The sequence below is a fragment of the Meriones unguiculatus genome, chromosome 18, assembly GCF_030254825.1.
Source record: "Meriones unguiculatus strain TT.TT164.6M chromosome 18, Bangor_MerUng_6.1, whole genome shotgun sequence".
NCBI classification, from domain to species: domain Eukaryota; kingdom Metazoa; phylum Chordata; class Mammalia; order Rodentia; family Muridae; genus Meriones; species Meriones unguiculatus.
Genome location: NC_083365.1, coordinates 13,302,550 through 13,321,353, shown reverse-complemented (window position 1 = coordinate 13,321,353; position 18,804 = coordinate 13,302,550). Strand labels below are relative to the sequence as shown.

General features: G+C 43.9%; 1 protein-coding gene across 2 annotated transcripts in view; it reads left to right on the top strand.

The window, feature by feature from the left end:
• The window catches only part of Tmem87b (transmembrane protein 87B), a 36,356-nt gene extending 23,026 nt beyond the window's left edge, over positions 1–13,330 (top strand). For both annotated transcript variants that reach the window (XM_060371838.1, XM_060371837.1), the window contains exons 14-19: positions 1,006–1,109; positions 3,698–3,771; positions 5,877–5,947; positions 7,233–7,285; positions 9,146–9,176; positions 10,089–13,330. In XM_060371838.1, the coding sequence (XP_060227821.1) occupies positions 1,006–1,109; positions 3,698–3,771; positions 5,877–5,947; positions 7,233–7,285; positions 9,146–9,176; positions 10,089–10,148 (393 nt within the window). In that variant the 3' untranslated portion in view covers positions 10,149–13,330. The remainder of the gene's footprint in view (positions 1–1,005; positions 1,110–3,697; positions 3,772–5,876; positions 5,948–7,232; positions 7,286–9,145; positions 9,177–10,088) is intronic.
• The last annotated feature ends 5,474 nt before the right edge of the window (positions 13,331–18,804 follow it).

Here is an 18,804-nt window from a genome sequence, read left to right as displayed (position 1 = left end):
GTAAAATCTTAATTATTTTAAGATTTAATTAAATTATTTGTTAGATAATTAAGGGATTAAAACATTTAATTATTTAAACAGTTACTGTTTTATTTTGCAGAATTTCAATGAGTTTAGTTTGTAAAATAATTTTATTGGCTATTTTTCTTTTATTTTGACCTATATCCTGTGGAATTATCAACACTTTTTTCTAAATTACTCTGAAGCTGGATCTCAGTTGGTAGAGTGCTTACCTCAGATGCACAAACCCTGGGTTTAATCCCAGTACCACATAAACTGGCAGTAGTTGTACAAGCCTTTAATCTCAGCACTCAGGAGGTGGAGAAGGCAGGAGGATCTGAAGTTCAAGGCCAGCCTGGGCTACATTTGACCCTGTCTGACAGTGTCAAAACTGAATAACTATCTCAGCAAGTTCCTCTGGAATTTTTTATTCCTTTTCCTGAACAGCTCTTTCTATATTTTGAAGAAGAATGTTGTGCCCTTTCCCGTTTCCTTTCTTTTTGCTAGAGTGGTGCCCAGCTTTGCACGTGCTCTGCCTCATGACTAGACACCTAAGTCTGCTGTGCAGCTTTGATGTCACACTCAGCACTGGCTTTGGGGAGATGCCTGCGCTTAGTTTAGCTGGGAGAGCACACAGTTCTCTCTCAGAACCAGGTTCTTGAGGTCACGTCACACCCACCAAGTGCCAAGAAGCGTCAAGCTGCTGTACCTGCTGGCTTTCCCCCTCCATTGTAATATTTTCTACTTAAAATTCTGTCTGTGTTTAGATTTTTTTTTCCCCTAAATCTTCCTGTTGGTCCTAACATTTTATGAAGGGACATCTGCATGCTTTTTAGAAGCAATGTTTACAACATAGGTTTCCTTAGAAGAAACTTTTTCTTGTTTATTGACAAGGAGGGTTTGCTGGCTGGAGAGGTCTCGGTACTCCTGCTGTGCTGTCTGAATGGGACGGCAGCACGTTTATCAGAAAGTTGATGTTTTATGTTTGCATCGTCCTTGTTCTAGGATTGGATGGAGCTCTGGGTTGATGATGCATTTTGGAGCTTCCTCTTTTCACTCATCCTTATTGTGATAATGTTCCTATGGAGGCCATCAGCCAATAATCAGAGGTAACTAACATGGGGAAATTTGTCTTGGAACCATTTGTTGGCTGCCTTCTGTGGTGTTGAAAGCTGTAGGAGGCACATCTCACAGAAGGCATTAGAAAATCCAGAATTGTTAAACATGAGGCTCTTTTGTCTTTAAGGGAAGAAAGTGACTGAAGGCTGGAGTAGATCTTTTTGCTGTTATGGAGCCAGCCTTCACCTGAGTTCCCCCCAAATTCTGAACATTGCTTAGGCCCTTATGAAGAGGTCTCGTGTATTTTGATTCCTCCCGCAATAGAGCTATCCTCATGCTTAGTACACTGGACTCTGTTTATTGTAAAGGCCATAGGTGCTTTGCTACTTTGCAAGGGAGTTTTGATATAGCTTTAGATTTTTTTCTAAAGCTCTCTTGTGATAATTGTCACATGGAGATTTTTTTCCCCCAAAGTTTTACTGTGCTTAAATGTGGAAGAAAAATAAATGTTGAGGTCAGACTAGGGAGGTTTTGACCCAGCGCCTGCTAAAGTGGTGCTGACCCAAGTGTCATTCTTCACTTCACGTGGATCATTTCCCTGCTGGCTGTGATGCTTGTAGGGACCCTGACAGAAAACACAGAGACTGTTGGGAAGTGCTTGGTTTTTAAGCAGTTGTATAGTCAAGTGAGAAGACAGGCATAACAAATAGAGGACAGTGAGAGAAGGGCGTTAACCGTCGGGAGGTGGATGAGGACTCTGAAAGTTCCGTATCGCTTTAAGATGGAGTTAGCATGTGAAAGAATGCTCATTTAGGGAGAACCATGGTGCACAGAAGTCAGCTAGGTGTGCAGGTTGGTTAGCGCAGTGGGCGCAGCGTTCTTAGCCCACATGCTTAGAAGGGCTTTGGGCTTAGTATTTTTCTTCAGAGATTAGAACACTTGCATAGACTCTACTGGCTAAGCATCCTGATCTGAAACCCAGACTGCTCAGGGTCAGAAGCTTCTAGAGCACTGACTAGTGCTCAGGCAGGTAAACCACCTGGGATTCTGGCTGTTCAGCCTGTTTTTTTAGTTGAGGAAAGCTGGACAGGGAGAGTGGAACCTAGTGGCACAGGGCTCAGTGGCAGCTCAGAAAGCTGCGCTCTGGAGTGTAGTGGTCAGCCCGCCTTCTCTCGTACCTTCTTCCCCAAGGAGAGAGCTGTTGAGTCACTTATGGCACTCTCTAGGGAGAACGAAATGGCGGAACCAGGAAGTATGTTCTCCCTTCAATAAATAGTCATGTTGACCAGGGACGTGGCTCAGCAGGCTTTTGCTCTCAAGGCTGCGGGCCTGAATTCATTGCTGGAACCCACATGTTCCTTATAGAGAACCACCTCCTGAAAGTTGTCCTCTGATCTCTTAACTGTGTGAACATGTGCATGTACACACAGGTAAATAAATAAAATAAATGTTAAGTGACTGGGCATGTTGGGGCACACCTTTAATCACAGCAGTCAGGAGGCAGGAGCAAGTAGATCTGTATAAGTTAAAGACCAGCCTGGGATACATAGAAAGACCCTGCCTTAAAAGAATTTTCTAAAATTTATTGTTATTGGTGTTTTATCTGTATATCTGTGAGACAGTGTTGGATCCTGGAGTTACAGACAGTTGTGAGCTGCCATGTGGGTGCTGGGACTTGAACACGAGTCCTCTGAAAGAGAAGTCAGTTCTCTTAATCGTAGAACCATCTCTCCAGCCCCTTAAAAAAATTTTTTTTGAAAATAAATTATAAAAGTAAAAATATTTTTATATATATGTACTGTTCTATTTTATAATGTGAGTAATAATATATATATGTGTGTGTGTGTGTGTGTGTGTATGTATTCCAAAAATATTAGGCATTTTATTAGATTTTTTTTTTCTGTTACAAGCAATGTTTTCTGAATGCTTTTGAAGATATTTTTCTAGTGTGCTATGAGCAAAAGGGCCTTTGCTTTGATAGATATGGCCCAAAAGACATTAGGAAAGATGGTCTTCTTCAACAGTGCATCACATGTGACATATTTAATATATAATGTGTTTAATAATTAAAATCCACATGTCTGTGTAAATGTTTGTTTAGTATAGATTCATTTGGTGATGATGAAAATAGAATAGCAGCCCTCTAGACAAAATGCTTTTTTGTCCAAACATTTTCTGCTTGAGAGCTGGAGAGCGAGGTCGGTGGTTAAGAACACTGGCTGCTTGTGCAGATGGCCCAGGTTAATTCTCAGCACCCATGCGGCTCACAACCTCCGTAACTCCAGCTGCAGGGCATCTGACGCCCTTTTCTGGCCTCTGCAGACACCAGGCACGCCAGGTATGGATTCTATTCAGGTAACACACGCATACACATAAATAAGTAAATAAGTTTCCTCTTTGCTATACTGGATAATCTGTAGCAATAAATTTTGTCATCAATACATTTTTGAGAATGTATTTGATCTTGTCACCTTAATGTCACTGATCAAGTTAGTGTCTTCTTTCATTAGGGAAAATGCTAAAATGTGGTGGGCAGGAGGTTAGTTATCTTAACGCATAAGAACCGTGGACAATGTAGATTTTTATATGCAATGGCCGACAGTGACCAGGTTTAAAGGCTCCTTTGTTTTTTGTCTAGGTATGCCTTCATGCCCTTGATAGATGATTCTGACGATGAAGTCGAGGAATTCATGGTAACATCTGAAAATTTAAGTACGTGATGTGTTCTGTTTTGTATATATATTTTAACAGAAAGAAATCTTTATTTTAGATGCAAAGTCACATATATTGCTTAAAATTTTCCAGTGAGGACTGGGGAGATGTCTCAGCCTGTAAAGTGTTTGCCTTGCAAGCATGAGGACGTGAGTTTAGTCCCCAGAACCAGTATTAAAAGGAAAAAAAAAGAAAGCTGGGCATGGCAGAATGCATGCATGTATAGTGCCAGTGCTGGGAAGGCAGATTACTGGAGCTCACTCGCCAGCCAGCCTGGCCTACTTGGCCGATTCCAGGCTAGTGTGGGTGGATGGCACCCAGGAATGGACACCAGAGGTGGCGTCCACCACACATACACACATGCACACAGATGTGACTATACACCCACTGGAGGTGGCTCAAGAGTGTTTGCTCTGCACATTTTCGACCTTGAGTTCTGATCCCAGCAGCTACATAAGAGCGAGGTAACAGCAGTGCTGGTGGGGGAGGGGAGGTGGGGAGAGGCAGAGCGCCAGGGCTTGCTAGCCAGCCAGTCTAGGCTAAGCTAGAGACACCCTGAAAAAGGGAAATATGGTAGAGAATGATAAAAGATATCATCACAAGGTCACCCACATGGCAAACCGTGAACAGAAGACTTGAACAGTGTGCAGATTGAAAATGCTCAATGAGTCAGTGGCGCACGCCTGTGATCCCAGCAAGTGGGAAGGCAGAGGCAGGCAGATCTCTGTGAGTTCAAGGCTAGCCTGGTCTACAAAGCGATTGCAGGACAGCCAAGGCTACACGGAGAAACCCTGTCCCAAACAAAACAGAACAACAACAAAACACACACACACACACAAAAAAAAAAAAAAGAAAGAAAGAAAAGAAAATGCTCAGTGTTCTCAGTAATCAGGGAAGATGCAAAACAGCAGTGAGCCGCTCCACCCCGACATGGTTACAGTCGGCATGGCGAGGAGCCAGCTGGAGAGGGTGCCTCGCTAATTACAGTATAAAATCTCCTTGAGAGGATTTTGACCTATGTGTACATACCCACATAGGCACATATACACAATTTAAAAAAAAAAAAATCTAAAAAATAAAAAGCTTTCATCAAATATGAAGAAAATAATTTTTTTTGAAGAAAATAATTTTTGTTTTGTGTTGAATACCATAAGCATGCCCTGCTGTTTATGTCAAGGAAGTAAAAACTTCCAAGGTGTGTGTGTTTGTGTATATGTCCGTGTATGCATATGTGTGTGAGTGTGTGAGTGTATGTTTCTGGTGTGTGTGTGTCTGTGTGTTAAGAGTGCTAGCGATGAAACCTAGGGCTTCAAACATTCTGGACAAATGTTCTACCACTGAGATATATTCCAAGCCCCCACATTATTTTTGAAATACTGTGAATCTTACACATTTTAAAATCCTTCAAGGTTAAAATAAATTGAGCGGGGGCAGGGGTCCATGTGTATGTGCGAGCTGCTCCACAGGTGCATTCCAGCAAGTTGACAGCCTTCTTGTTGTGCTCTGCAGTTACTAGAACCTGAGCCTGGACGGTACTCTCAGTGAGGTAGGCCGCGGACAGGAGGGCAGACACCACAGGTTAGAGGTACAAAAGCTCAGCCATTGAGCTCAGCGCAGGGAGTCACAGAGGCTGAGGCTAGGGGAAACAGGAACAGTAATAGACAACAGTTGCTGAAAAGGGACAGAATCCGAGTTAGACAAGAGGACAAGAATTCGTGGGTAGTACAATAGGTGACTGTAGTTAGTAACTCATTGTCTGTTCAAATAGCTAGAGAGAGCGTTTCCCAGTGCGAAGAAATGATCATTTCAAGGGACATTTGGCTAACTACCCTGATATGCTCTCAACTCACTGTGGGGTGAGTCGGGTAAAAATACTACTGTGCCTGTAAAATGTTCAGTTGTTAACGTAGCAATTCAGAAGCCTGTTAGCTTTTCCTGTGCCTCTTTTCTAACTCTGAAATGACATATTAAAGCTACTCCCCTGGCCAAAATGGCCACTCCTAAGTCTCTTAAAAACAAAACAAAACAAAAAAACAAAACAAAACTTTTTTCTTATTTGAGTATTAAGTGTGAAGTTAGAATTTTTTAATCTTTTCTCATTGTAGCTGAAGGAATAAAACTAAGAGCCTCAAAAACGGTTTCAAACGGAACAGCTAAACCTACTTCTGATAACTTCGTGAGTATCTGTATTTAGTGGAGCCACTGTCTGTTACTTTAGAATTCGTATCCGTGCCAGAGTCGCTGGTCATCACAGGAGGTTTTGTTACAGTTTGTTGTTACTAAATTAGCTATTTCCACGCACCAGTGCAAGCTCAAGGCCCATAGCAGCATAGAGTGCCAGCATGTGTAAGGCTTCATCCTGCTTACCCAACACTACCATCACGTCTGTGCACAGCAACACCTGTAAGGCATTGTAAGACTCGACTCTGAGGCAGGTGTGGAAGTACTCGCCTCTTATCCCAGCACTCAGGAGGCACAATAGGCAGAATTTTTATTCATTCTTCCAAAGTAAGTGTTGTTGGCTTTTGACCAGAAATTAGAGGTCTTATTTTTTACTTCTGATTTCTAGCTAGGAAGTACTCCCAGACATAGGGCTTCATTGCCGTGTCTCAGTCAGCAGCTGCTTAGTACTGAATCCAGACCAACCCAGGCTGCAGGCACATGGGAAAGGAAAACTGCATTTATTTCTCTTTCCTAAGTGTAGTAACTGGAAGTAAATTAGGGAAAACACCTAACTACCTAAGCTGATTGGCCTTTTCTTTTTTTGTTTTTCAGCTTTTTTTGGTTTGGTTTGGTTTGGTTTGTTTTTGGGTTTTGGGTTTTTTTTGGTTTGGTTTTTCAAGACCAAGTTTCTCTGTGTGACAGCCCTGGCTGTCCTGGAACTCTCTATGCAAATCAGGCTGGTCCTGAGCTCACAGAGACCTGCCTGCCTTTGCCTCTGGAGTGTTGGAATTAAAAGTGTGCACTGCCACCGCCTGGCCTGATTGGCCTTTCTTGCCTCCCGTGGTAATATTAACACAGGTTGTAGGTACATCACTGCAGTGCTTTACTGAGGTTAGAACATTGTCTATTATAGTTTTCTGTTGAAAAAAAAAAAAATGAACTCAAAATTTTTTACAAATTAGGCATAATGAGGAATGGAAGCAAAAAAAAAAATAATAATCAAAATAAACCTTTGCTCTTTTCTGTCTTACAAATCAATTCTGCATTTTTATTTTGGGACAAAAAGAAAAAGAACATTTGTGTTCTTAGCTAAAACCAAAGAACAGAAAAATCAGCCATTTTCTGTTTGTTTCTGAAACACTGGCGCTTAGTGTGGCGCTCCGCCAGCTTCCAGAGCACAGGAACAACTAGCAGACTCCGTGCGTCTGAGTCAAGTGTGTGAGTTTACCAACATGCTACCAAAAAGGATGCTTAGGAGATACTTAACAAATACTGAATCTAAATATTTATTTCTACAGGATGAAGATTTGAAGTGGGTGGAAGAAAATATTCCCTCTTCATTCACAGACGTGTAAATATCCTCTGTTCAAGTCTGAACCTGAGACTGTAGTTTAAAGGGACTTCATCCTCTGCTTCTCACTGTAGACGGTTGGGAGTCACCATGTAGTTGCTGGGAATTGAACTCAGGACCTTTGGAAGAGCAGACAGTGCCCTTAACCTCTGAGCCATCTCTCCAGCCCCCCATTTGCTGTTTCTCAAACTGTGTGTGTGTTTGTGTATACATGTATGTGAGAGAATGTGTGTGTGTGTGCCACTGTGTGTGCATGTGTGTGTGTGCATGTGTATGTGTGTGTAGGACCCCACCATTACTTCTCACAGAGCTGAACACAGCCCTGGCCCTTCCCTGCCTTTCCATGCTAGTGGCCTGTGACTAACTCCAGCTCTTCCCACAGTTTTCAGAATCATTTTATTTTGTTTTAATTTTTATTACAGAAAAGTTCAGATATATGTAAACCACTTATTACATCCATGTGTATAGTGTGCACACATGGTCACAGAGGTCAGAGGAAAACTTGCAGGAGTTGGTTCCCTCCTTCCTGTGGGACCCAGGAATCTGATTCAAGTCACCCACTGAGCCAGCCCACCATCCCGCTTTCAAGGCCTCAGGAGTCTGCTCTTTCCTTTCCTTCTTTCTTTCTTTTTCTTTCTTTCTTTCTTTCTTTCTTTCTTTCTTTCTTTCTTTCTTTCTTTCTTTCTTTCTTTCTTTCTTTCTTCCTTCCTTCCTTCCTTCCTTCCTTCCTTCCTTCCTTCCTTCCTTCCTTCTTTCTTTTTCTCTCTCTTTCTTTTTTTTCTTTCAGCTTTTTTTTGTTTTTGTTTTTTAAAACAGTGTTTCTCTGTATATCCTGATTATCCTGGTACTCATTTTGTAGACCAGGCTAGCTTTGAACTCAAAGCCTCTGCCTCCTGAAATCTGGGAGTAAAGGCATGTGCCACTACTACCTGGTCTTTTTTTTTTTTTTTTTTTTCCCTGGAGTCTGCTTTTTTCATTTCCATTTCTGTGTGTTACGTTGGCTTTATTTTGTGTGCTGGTTTCATTTTTTATGTATTCTCCCCCCCCCCCCCCCAGCTTCAAGGTTCTTTCTATTTCATCCCTAAATATTGGGGATTTTAGGTTAAGGCACTTAACCAAGCCCGCCCACCTGAGTTCAATCTCAAAGATTCACAGCGGGTAGAAGTCGAAAACCAACTCCTGAGTAGCCCTGTGACTTCCACACCTTATGGTCCAGACACACACACCTGTGCACACATACAATAAGTAAACACGTCTCTATTTTTTGTGTTCTCCATGAAAAAGAAATACTACCTTTGATAATATAATGCTCATCTCTCCTCGTTTTCATAAAAGCACAAAATGGGAGTTGTCTAGTTTAGTGGCAGATCATCACTCAGATATTCTGCCAATTGTGAAAAGTAAAACAAGATCAAAGGGCTGAAAATAGAGGGGGGTATGGCTTGTGTTTGGAGTACTCATGTGAGTTTTCACCCAGCTGCCCCGTATGTAGCAAGAGTGTGCTTGTACTAGCTTGTTTCTATTTAAATTCACATTTTAAAAATATTTCTGTTAACTTTAGAGTGAACAGTTTTAAAGAAATACACATTCTGGAAAACACATCCTAGGTAGATGTCAATGTTGTTTTTAAGTAAGTCCTTCTCTGTAATCAGGAGGTAGAGTACCAGGACCTAAACCCCGGTCCCTCCCAGATGCCCAGATGCCCACATGGCTCCGTCTGTTGAGTCTGATGCTTCCAGAGAACTCACAGTCCTGAGCCCGGGTGCTCCCTTCTTGGCATTATCCCACTTGGGTTTTCGTGAACTTGTGTTTTGAGTGACATTGTTTTAGTGACACTGTCTTTGTTGTCTCTTGTTTCAGAGCTCTCCCTGTGTTAGTGGACTCAGATGAGGTAAGCATACTTTTGTTTGTTTCCCTACAGCTGTTTTCATTTTCACAGTGTATTTCAGAAGTTAATTCTGAAAATAACTTTGAAGCAGTTACCAGCTGAGCAGGTGGAAGGACACAGAGCTGGCTTGCAGTATGAAGGGCTGTGGGCTAAGTCACTGAGGCCAAGAGGCAGGATAAAAGCTGCTTGGTATAAATGAAGGGAAGAGGCATTTCGTGAGATTTTTGTTTGGAAGTCTATGATTTTTACGGCCTTATGTGTCTTCTGGTTAGCTTCTGACAATATGTAGCTAATTTGTTGGAATAGTTTCTTTTCAACCTTACTAAGCCTGAAATTTAAATAAAGGTTTTGGGTGGAAAAGTTAACTGTGGGTCATCCAGACCTTGCAGGGTATCCCACGGCAAGGCACACCTGCAGTGTATGGATTAAAGGATAAAAGACAAGGCATTGGCCCAGGTGGAGGAGGGGCTGCTGGGAGCAGTTGGTCCGCAGTGTTGGCTGTAGAGCTGAGAAGAGCTGGAAGGGAGAGGTTCCGAAGCCATGTCATGTTCCTCTGTAGCAGGGTGGAGGCTCCGCCACCCTCGGGGAAGTGCTGAACGGGGGTCGGGTGCAGTTTAATTCATTTGACACGATAAGTAGCCATGGAGTCAGAAACAAGCTGCTCAAGTGAGGGCCTGTCAGCCACAGGGCTACTTCTCACAGAGACCCTAAACTCATTGGCTAGGTAGAAGGAGGCCGACCTTTCCAACCTCTGCCGCCGATTGTATTAGGGAAGGGGTGTTGTCTTATATGATGCTTCCCCCAGAGTAGGTCTATTTAAAAGGTTAAGTGGTGACTTGTAAGTTAGAATATTTTGGTAGGTTCTGGAGCTAGCACCAGCATTTGACACCCATCTTTTTTTTTTTTTTTTTCCAGGAAATTATGACCAGATCTGAAATAGCTGAAAAAATGTTCTCTTCAGAAAAGATAATGTGATTGGGACCCGAAGTGGGTCCAGTGTGAGTGGGAAGTTCATTCAGGTGATGGGGAAAGCCTGTCTCGTTGACAGCTTCGCTGTGATACATGTTTTACTGTGCTGGAGATCTGTGTATGCAAATGAAGAATTCAGGTGTGGGGGGTCTGATGCCCTCATAAAGCCATCTTTAAAACTGTCTCATAAAGTCGGCTTAGTTGCCATTCAGTTGCCTGAATTTGGAAATAATCTGAGACATCTTAATGGTGTGTATACGGGTGCCTGTGCTAGCTGGCAGCCACAGGCATGTGGATTTGTGGTCTCAGTTTTCTCCAGGGAAAAAAAGAATCTGTAGCTGGCAATTGAATCTCCGTGAGTTCAAGGCCAGCCTGGTCTACATAGTTCCAGGACAGCCAGAGAGAACTACATAGTGAGACTCTATCTCAAACAACAAACAAAAACCAAAAAAAAAAAAAAAAAAGAAAAGAAAAGAAAAAAGAAAGAAGAAAGAAGGAAAAGAAAAAGAATCTCTGACCACTCATTTCCTCTCACCTTCCAGACAACAGGATCTCCGGAATGCCAGTGCAGCAGTGTCCATCTTTTGTAGTGATAATTTTATTCCATTTTTATACTGAAGTGACAATATCGGAACATGAGCATGTTCACAGGTTTAATCTCGCCCCCTTTGTTGGTGTACACACAGCTCTTGATTGTAAACACCACCATGCATTGCACGTCATGGAGTCTGAGCTCGGGAAACGTGGACACAGAGAGAGATGGGTACACCCAAAGACTCGCAGGCCGCAGGTACACGCGCTGCTGCTAATTCTGCTGTGACCCCGGCCCCATGACTCTCCCACAGCACTTTATCCCAGCCCCTGGGCGCACCATTTCCCATGAGCCTGGGGGTTACGCAGACATCTAACTATGTACCATGTATCAGTATGTAATTAACCAGCCCTCAACCATATTTTACACCTTGTTTTGTTAAATTATGTTCATAATGTCTGATTGAAAGTTTCTATTCTAATATTTTTAAATATAGAATGTTCTAGACTTGAAAGGCACTTGAACGTAGTGTGATGAAAATGTGAATGCTTCGCTACTTTCATGACCAAAGACGCCAGGCGAGTGGACATTTAGTGTGGTAATGAAAAGGAGGGCACACGCCTGTATTCCAAGCACTCAGGGAGGCAGAGCCAGGTAGATCTCTATAAATCTGAGGCCATCCTGGTCTGCAAAGCAAGTCCAGGACAGCCAAGGCTACACAGAGAAACCCTGTCTCAAAAACCAAAAAAACGGGGGGGGGGGGGGGGGATGTCTTATATGGCTTCTCACTGGAGGACTTCTGGCCTTGTGAATTAGAAGAACTTGGGGTAATGGAAAAAACATGAAAATGTGATGAGGAGGTGCATTCAACCATAACTTTAGATGATTTTCTCCACAAAACGAACCTTTTTCTTTCAAACGACTGCTTTCCGAGTTTATTTCTTGCGTAGTTGCTTCGAAGGGGCTGGTAGAGCTATAGTTCTGAAGTTGTGCCTCTTGAAAATGTGTTCTGCGGAGTGGGCATTGGGAATGCTCTCGGTGTCGCAGACCTGGTGGAGAGAGGCTGCTGCTCCGGCTCTTCCCAGGGTGGCTAGTTGACAGTGGGTTCCTTCTTTCGGTGTCAGCACAGCGGTGGGGTCCCATCCACCGCTTCCCTGTGTTCGTCCACCTTTGCTTTGCTATAGTCCACCTTCTAACCCTCGTTCTTAACCAGGAGGTGCCCTTGCTGGGGAGCGGGTGTGCTTCAGGGTGTTGCTGTGTAGCCCAGGTTGAAGTTGGACTTGTGAGCCTCTTGCTGAGGTTGCAGGTGTGCACCACCACGGCCCACTTGACATTTGTAGTTCATGCCCTCCCTCAGCCCACACGCCTGCAGTTGACTATTTCTGCTCACAGCCAGCAGGAGCTACACAGTGAGCAGGGTGGGAGCTGAAGGCCGGGGAAATGGGCTTCTGCGCCACCTCAGTCGTGTTTCCAAGAACAGGAAAGACAGATGATGCTGCCTCTGGCTTAGCTCCGGGCTGAAATGAACACTTTCCTGTCTTTCCATCCAGAGAAAGTGGAGTTTCACCTTAACCTCCTTAGAAGTGGTTTTGCAAGGGGGTGTGTGGTGTCTGTTGCATATAATGATAATGCTGTCAGGTCCTAATGTCCAGTGCCCTAAGTTGAATATTTCTTGAGGTCCTTCTTAGCCCCAGCGTGTGTCCTACACTGTCGCTGCACATCACACGGACTGGGAGGTCCACCCAGGACCACCATGCAGTCCCATCACCTCCCTCCCCACCTGCCTCCAGCCTCCAGACAACACGGGGAGATCCCATGTGCACGGCTCAGTTCTGTTGAGGACCCTGTGGGATGGGCCTGCCTGTTGAGAGGTCCGAGGAGAAGGCCCAGCTTTGTGTTCAAGACTTCCTGTTGTACACTCCAGGTTAGATTCCAATGATGCATGAAGTTTGCTTGAGACATTTTTCATAATTTGAATTAGGTTAATATCTACCTTTCAGGGTAGTTACTATATTTCAATAAGAAATAGATGGAAATTGTCTGAATAGGAGATGGTAGGTGCTTTTCCTGGGTTTTTTGTTTTGTTTCTTGGGTGTGGTTGTGTTTTTTCTGTCCAGTGGAGGGTGCGTAGACTACTATAATATCAAGATTAAGCTTAAAGTGTACATACAGAGTTGATTTTTATACCCTCTTTTTGAAGGCTTGGAGCCACCACCCTGGCTGTATACGACTGGAGCTGAGAGAGATCATGCTAGGTTTTGTTTCACTCTGATACTTGTGTCTTCGTATGATTGACAGCATGTAGTAAGCAATACAAAACACCAAGCCTTACATCTGTCAGAAAGAAGTTTAATATATAAAATCTGAACCTATAGGTGGCAAAACTAGATTTTTTTTTAAGGAAGTGTATGTTATAGGACAGGAACTCTGCTGTATTAAGAAGCCTCTTTAGATCTAGAAAACATATTCATTTCTTTGGGAAGAAAATTTAGAGGTTAAAAATATATTCTTTATTTAAAATGGTTAAATTATAGTTTGGGAGAAATTTCTTTGAATATAGAACACAGCAACTTAAAGGACTTTTGTTTGAAAATTGTATTTTTGTGCCTTAATATTTGTTGTTTTTTTTTTTAATAAATTGCTTCTGACATTTGCAGATTGTTTTCTGGGATTATCTGTTAGTGCTACCTCATGAAAATCTGTAGGAAATTCAAACGCAGGAGATGGCAGGACATGGAATTCTTTAAAAGGGAGATACAACTAAAAGTTGGAGAATGTTCAGTCTCAACTGTGATACAGCAGAACAAAAAGGGAAAGTATTTAGACACCTGTGTGTATTTATGTGTACTCATGCATGTGTGTGCACTTGTCATGTGTGTCAGAGCGGTCAGCTCTCGGAGATAAAATGAGAGTATCAGTTATGGTGACACCATTGACTTGGTCTTTGTGAAAAGTCCAGCAATGTTTAAAACCGTTGAAAATGCCAATTCTCTTGATCTCTCAAATACAGAGCAAGGTTTCTGCACACACGGAAACTAGACACAATCTGGTGTCAGCACCAGGCAAGAATAGTGAGTGAACTGTGCCTTGTCCGTGGAAGGTCACTGCTTTTGCATTCAAGTGAAGAGTTTGTGGTAACGGGAAGGTCCACATGAAGCGTGAACAAGGGCACACGCTCAGACTCTGCCTGTGGGGAGCAAAGCGCAGGACTGAGCAGCAAGGCATTCAGTGGCCCCATAGCTTGTGCTGCCATTGTGTCCAGCTACCATGTTATCTCACACCTGGCTTCCAGCCCTTCAGAAAGTTGCAGTCAAAAGTTACCATGGGCTGGAAAGATGGCTCAGCACTTGCAGAGGATCTGGGTTTTTCCTAGTACCTACGTGGCAGCTCACAGCTGTCTGTAACTAATCCTGAGGGATCAGATGCCTTCCTTTGGCCTTGGAGCACTATACACCATGTGCATAAAATGCACTTACAAGCAAGCGAAACACTCCTACACATAAAAGACATAAATCTAAAAAAAAAAAAAAAAAATCGCATTTTAAAAAGTTATCTGAGCCAAGCATAGTGGCACATGCCTTTAATCTCAGCACTCGGGAGGCAGAGGCAGATGCATCACTGAGGTCAAGGCCGGCCTGGTCTACAAAGGGAGTTCCAGGACAACCAGGGGGCTACACAGAGAAACCCTGTCTCAAAATGTGTATATATATGTGTGTGTGTGTGTGTGTGTGTGTGTATGTGTATGTGTATGTGTATATATGTATGTAAAAGCCAGTCACTGGCTCACCTCTGTGGTCACAGCACTCTGAGAGGCAGGGCCTGGTGAATATGAGTTTGAAGCCAGCCTAGTCTACAAAGCAAGTCCAGGACTACACAGAGAAACCTTGTCTTGAAAAAACCTGGAACTGGAGTTACAGATGGTGGTTGGGCATGTGGATGCTGGGGATTGAACCCAGGTCCTCTGGGACAGTGTTTCTAACCACTGAGCCATCTCTTTAGCCCCAGTATAATTTCTAGCTTCATTCTAAGTACTAATCCTTACCAAGAGATAAGTGCAGTTTTTGCCTGTTTCTAACCACTGAGCCATCTCTTTAGCCCCAGTATAATTTCTAGCTTCATTCTAAGTACTAATCCTTATACCAAGAGATAAGTGTAGTTTTTGCCCTTCATCAAAGAAGCCTCTTTTTGCAGTAACAGCAACTATTTCAGAACTCCACAGCTGGCCAAAGTTCAGGAAATGGGTGATTAAAAAAAAAGAAAGAAAAAAAAAATCTGCCCAGCCCTAACTGGTTATAGCTACAACACAACCCCTACATCTAAAACTGAGAGTATTGCCAAAGAGGGCACAGAAAGACTGTAAGAACCAGAGGCCCAGGACATTTGCTATAGTGTCTCCTGTAGAAACTATGTCCATGAAATCTCAACAATCTGATCGCCTAAACAAGGCCTTCGCAATAACACTGCCGGTTGCCAGGTTGATCTGGCTGGGGAACTCACAAGACTCCACCAACAGGGAAGGAACTATAGGCAGCTGATGGCTGCCAAGGGGAGGACAATCAGTCTTCTCCAAGGATGGGCCTCCTGATAGGTGCTCCAGCCCCAAGTGGTCAGCCTTAAACACATGTACAGGCAAGTGGCGCTAAATGGACCTAGCAGGTTATATGCATGTGTGTGTGTGTAAATGTACATGAAAGTAATAATTAAAGAAGAGGCCGTGACTTTGAAAAGGAGCGGGCACACAGCAGGAGTTGGAGGGGGAGAGGGTGGGACAGAAAGTATGTAAGTAAAGTGCCATGTGGGATTCTCAAAGTTAATAATGTTAGTCTGCTTAACAAGATACAGAATGTGAGGTGATCAGGAAGGAAAATGATAAAAATGTCCGAAACCTTTCTGCGGTGACTGAATGAGAAAGGTCCCCAACAACTCATATTTGAACCAGTTGGTGGAACTGTTTGGGAGGGATCAGGAGGTGTGGCCTTGTTGGAGGATGATCACTGGGATGGACTTGGAAGTTTCAACCAACTCAGGCCATTCCCAGTACCCTCTCTGCCTGGCCTTGGCCATGGTGTTTTATTACAGCAATAGCAATAGAAAAGTAACCAAGACATTACCCTTAAAAAGAAGAAGAAGAAGAAAAAAAAGCAAAAAATCTTTCAACTTGTTAAAAACTTTGGAAATCAACTAGTGTTATAACAACCCAAAAATACTCCAGAAAAGTAGCTGTCAGTAAGAAGAGAAAGCAGGTAGGAGTTGGGCTTCCCCAGGGCTCTTGCTTTGCCTCAAGCTCCACAGAAGCCTTGAAAATACCAGACCTTGTTCCCAAATACCACTGCATAGAACGGAGTTGGAGGTAGGTCTGTCAAAGCTCCATTCCCAAAGATTGTTATCACCTGTGTTGTGATGTTACTTGTCCCCTGTCCAAATAGTTTAGGACCAACAGTATTCAAACTTTTGGGGGTTTTCATTGTTTGTTCTCAGGTATTGAAATATCTACATATACAGAATGAAGGCCCTTGGTAGTAAAGCTGAAATCTCAGCAGAGAATTCTTGTTCCATATTCCCCTTACATGCATGGCCTGAGGCCAGGAGGCACAGTGCACCTGTATTTCAACTGTCACCCAGGTACCGAGAAGAAAATGCTGCTGGGGTCATCTTGGCACTCAAAAAGTTTTGAGCTTGGGTATGTTGTGGGCATTTTGAGGGTGCAAATTCTCAGTCTGCATTACACTCAGCTGGCGATGTCCTAGAGCAGCGGTCCTCAGCCTTCCTAACGCCGCGACCCTTTAATACAGTTCCTCATGCTGTGGTGACCCCAGCCATAAAGTTGTTTTCATTGCTGTAAGTTTGCTACTGCTATAAATGGAAGTATTTTTTGGATATAGGGGTTTGCCACAGGTTGAACATTACCTAGACAGAGACCAGAAAGGCTTGTCTCATCCCACCTGACTCAGGGTCTTACCAGTGCTAAAACCTCTTTCCAGCTCATGTTCCTTTCAGGGGTTCACAGGTGCCTTGGTTTTGGGATGATGACTATAATAGGAAGACCGTTGGGTTGTAGATTTACTTCTAAAATGAAAATATCCCTTTAATTATCTTGGGCACAGTGGCAAGACACAGGTTAGGGAGCACCCCTCCCCCCACTCGTTGCATCTGGACAATATTGTAATGAGAAGAGTGGGGACTGGAGAGATGACTAGGCTGTGAGTCAAAATAATGAGAAGAGCGAGGATTTGGGTTTGTTTGGTTGTTTGTTTTGTTTTTTTTTTTAAACCTCTGTTAATCAGGCTTCAATTTGTTATAACAAATGCCTGACAGAAACAGTTTAAAAGGGAAAGGATTTATTTTGGTTCATGGTTTCAGAGGTTTTAGTGGAAGGTCAGACGGATCCAAAGCTTTTGGCCTGATGGCAGACACAACATCCTGGCAGTGGGCTGTGTGCAGAGGCGACTCACGGTGGCCCAGAAGCAGGGAGAAACGACGAAAAAGGCTGAGAGATGCGTCTTTGCCAGGGTATCTCCCCAAAGAGCCACTGACTCCAACCGCTTTCCTTAGACCCACCAGCTCCCAACAGTCCTTTCATGGCCGACCGTGAAGTCAGCCTGGAGTTGGGCAGATGCCACATGCTCTAACGGCCTCTGAATCTGCCCTCAGAGGCACACCCAGAGAGTTTTCCTAACCGCCTCGGTGTCTCTCAGTCCAACCAAACTGCCATTAAGATTAGACACCTCAAGATCTGACCGTTAAAGAGCGTCCCTGAGAGAGAGCGCTGTCCAGACCCATAGTTCAGGCTTTTAACCCTAGTTCCATTGAGTACCGAAGTCTCGTTCCCACACCTCCCGGCCCACACTTCTGCCATTTTGAATTTCTCCTTTCCGTGGTCTCTCTGGATGCTGCTTTCTGCGGGACCACTGTTAGGGACAAGGACTCAGAGGTTGGTACTGGCTTGTCCTCGCCGCTGCTTAGCTGACTGTCCATGCCTGTAAGGCCTGCAGGTCCACACCGATGGCCCCCGGGTAACAGTCCTTGTGTCAGCCCTGCACGGTGGGGAGGGGCTGTACGTCCTTCAGCCGATGTCAGCTGTCTTGGCAGGGCGCCTTTCACACCCTCCTCCTCCTTCAACGGCTTGAATATTGGTTAGATTTTGAATTCACTTTACATTTTGTTCACTTGTTTGTTTATTGGGTGTGTGAAGGGTGTGTGTGTGTGTGTGTGTGTGTGTGTGTGTGTGTGTGTGTGTGTAGGTCAGAGGACAACTTATAGGAATCACTTCTCTCTTTCTACCATGTTCTTCCCAGAGAAGTCATGTTGCCAGGACTGGCAGCCAACAATCCTTTCAACAACATCACTTCCATCTTCAAATATAGAATCTCTGTGTGTGTGTGTGTGTTATTATTACTTCTTTGAGAATTTTATACAGTGTATCTTGATCACATTCATTCCTCTCCCCAACTTCTCCCAGTTCCACCCCTTCTCCCCACCCCACCACTCCTTACCTTACCCCTCTCATTTCAAACTCTCTAACACTTCCTGTCTCCTCCTCCTCCAGCCACTACCTCGAAGCAGACGTCTCCATCCTGTGACTCTTACATTCTTTCCCTTTCCTCTTCTGTAATGTTCCCTGAGCCTTGGGAGTTGTGTCGTAAAGTCTTGAGTGGGGACAGACAGCCCACAGTCAGGTGATCTTTGCAATCTGACAGACTGTAACCTTCTGTGATGGTCTCCACTGCTGCAAAAAGAAGAAGCTTCTTTGATGAGGGTCAGAGCGAGAATTATCTGTGGTGTGAGGATGAGTGTTTGGAATGCAGTTAGGAGTTACACCGGGTTAGGAAGCTGGGTTAGGATAGCAGGTTCTCCTCAGATTCCAAGGCCTCTGCAAATGCAGGTAGTTAGCTAGTTTACAGCAGGGGTTCCCTCCCATTGAACCCGGCTTAAGTCCAATTAGACAGCTCTGTTTGCCCCCAGATAGAAGTGCCACTATTGTACCATTCACAACATCTTTGAATTGTGCTGACAATCATTGTGGTTTGTTGACTTTGGTTATGTTTCTTTCCTGTTGGCATGCATGGCTCCATCCAATGCTATGAGAGCTAGCCCCCATGGAGGAGGCTTCCAGGTCAGGTCCAGCTCCTT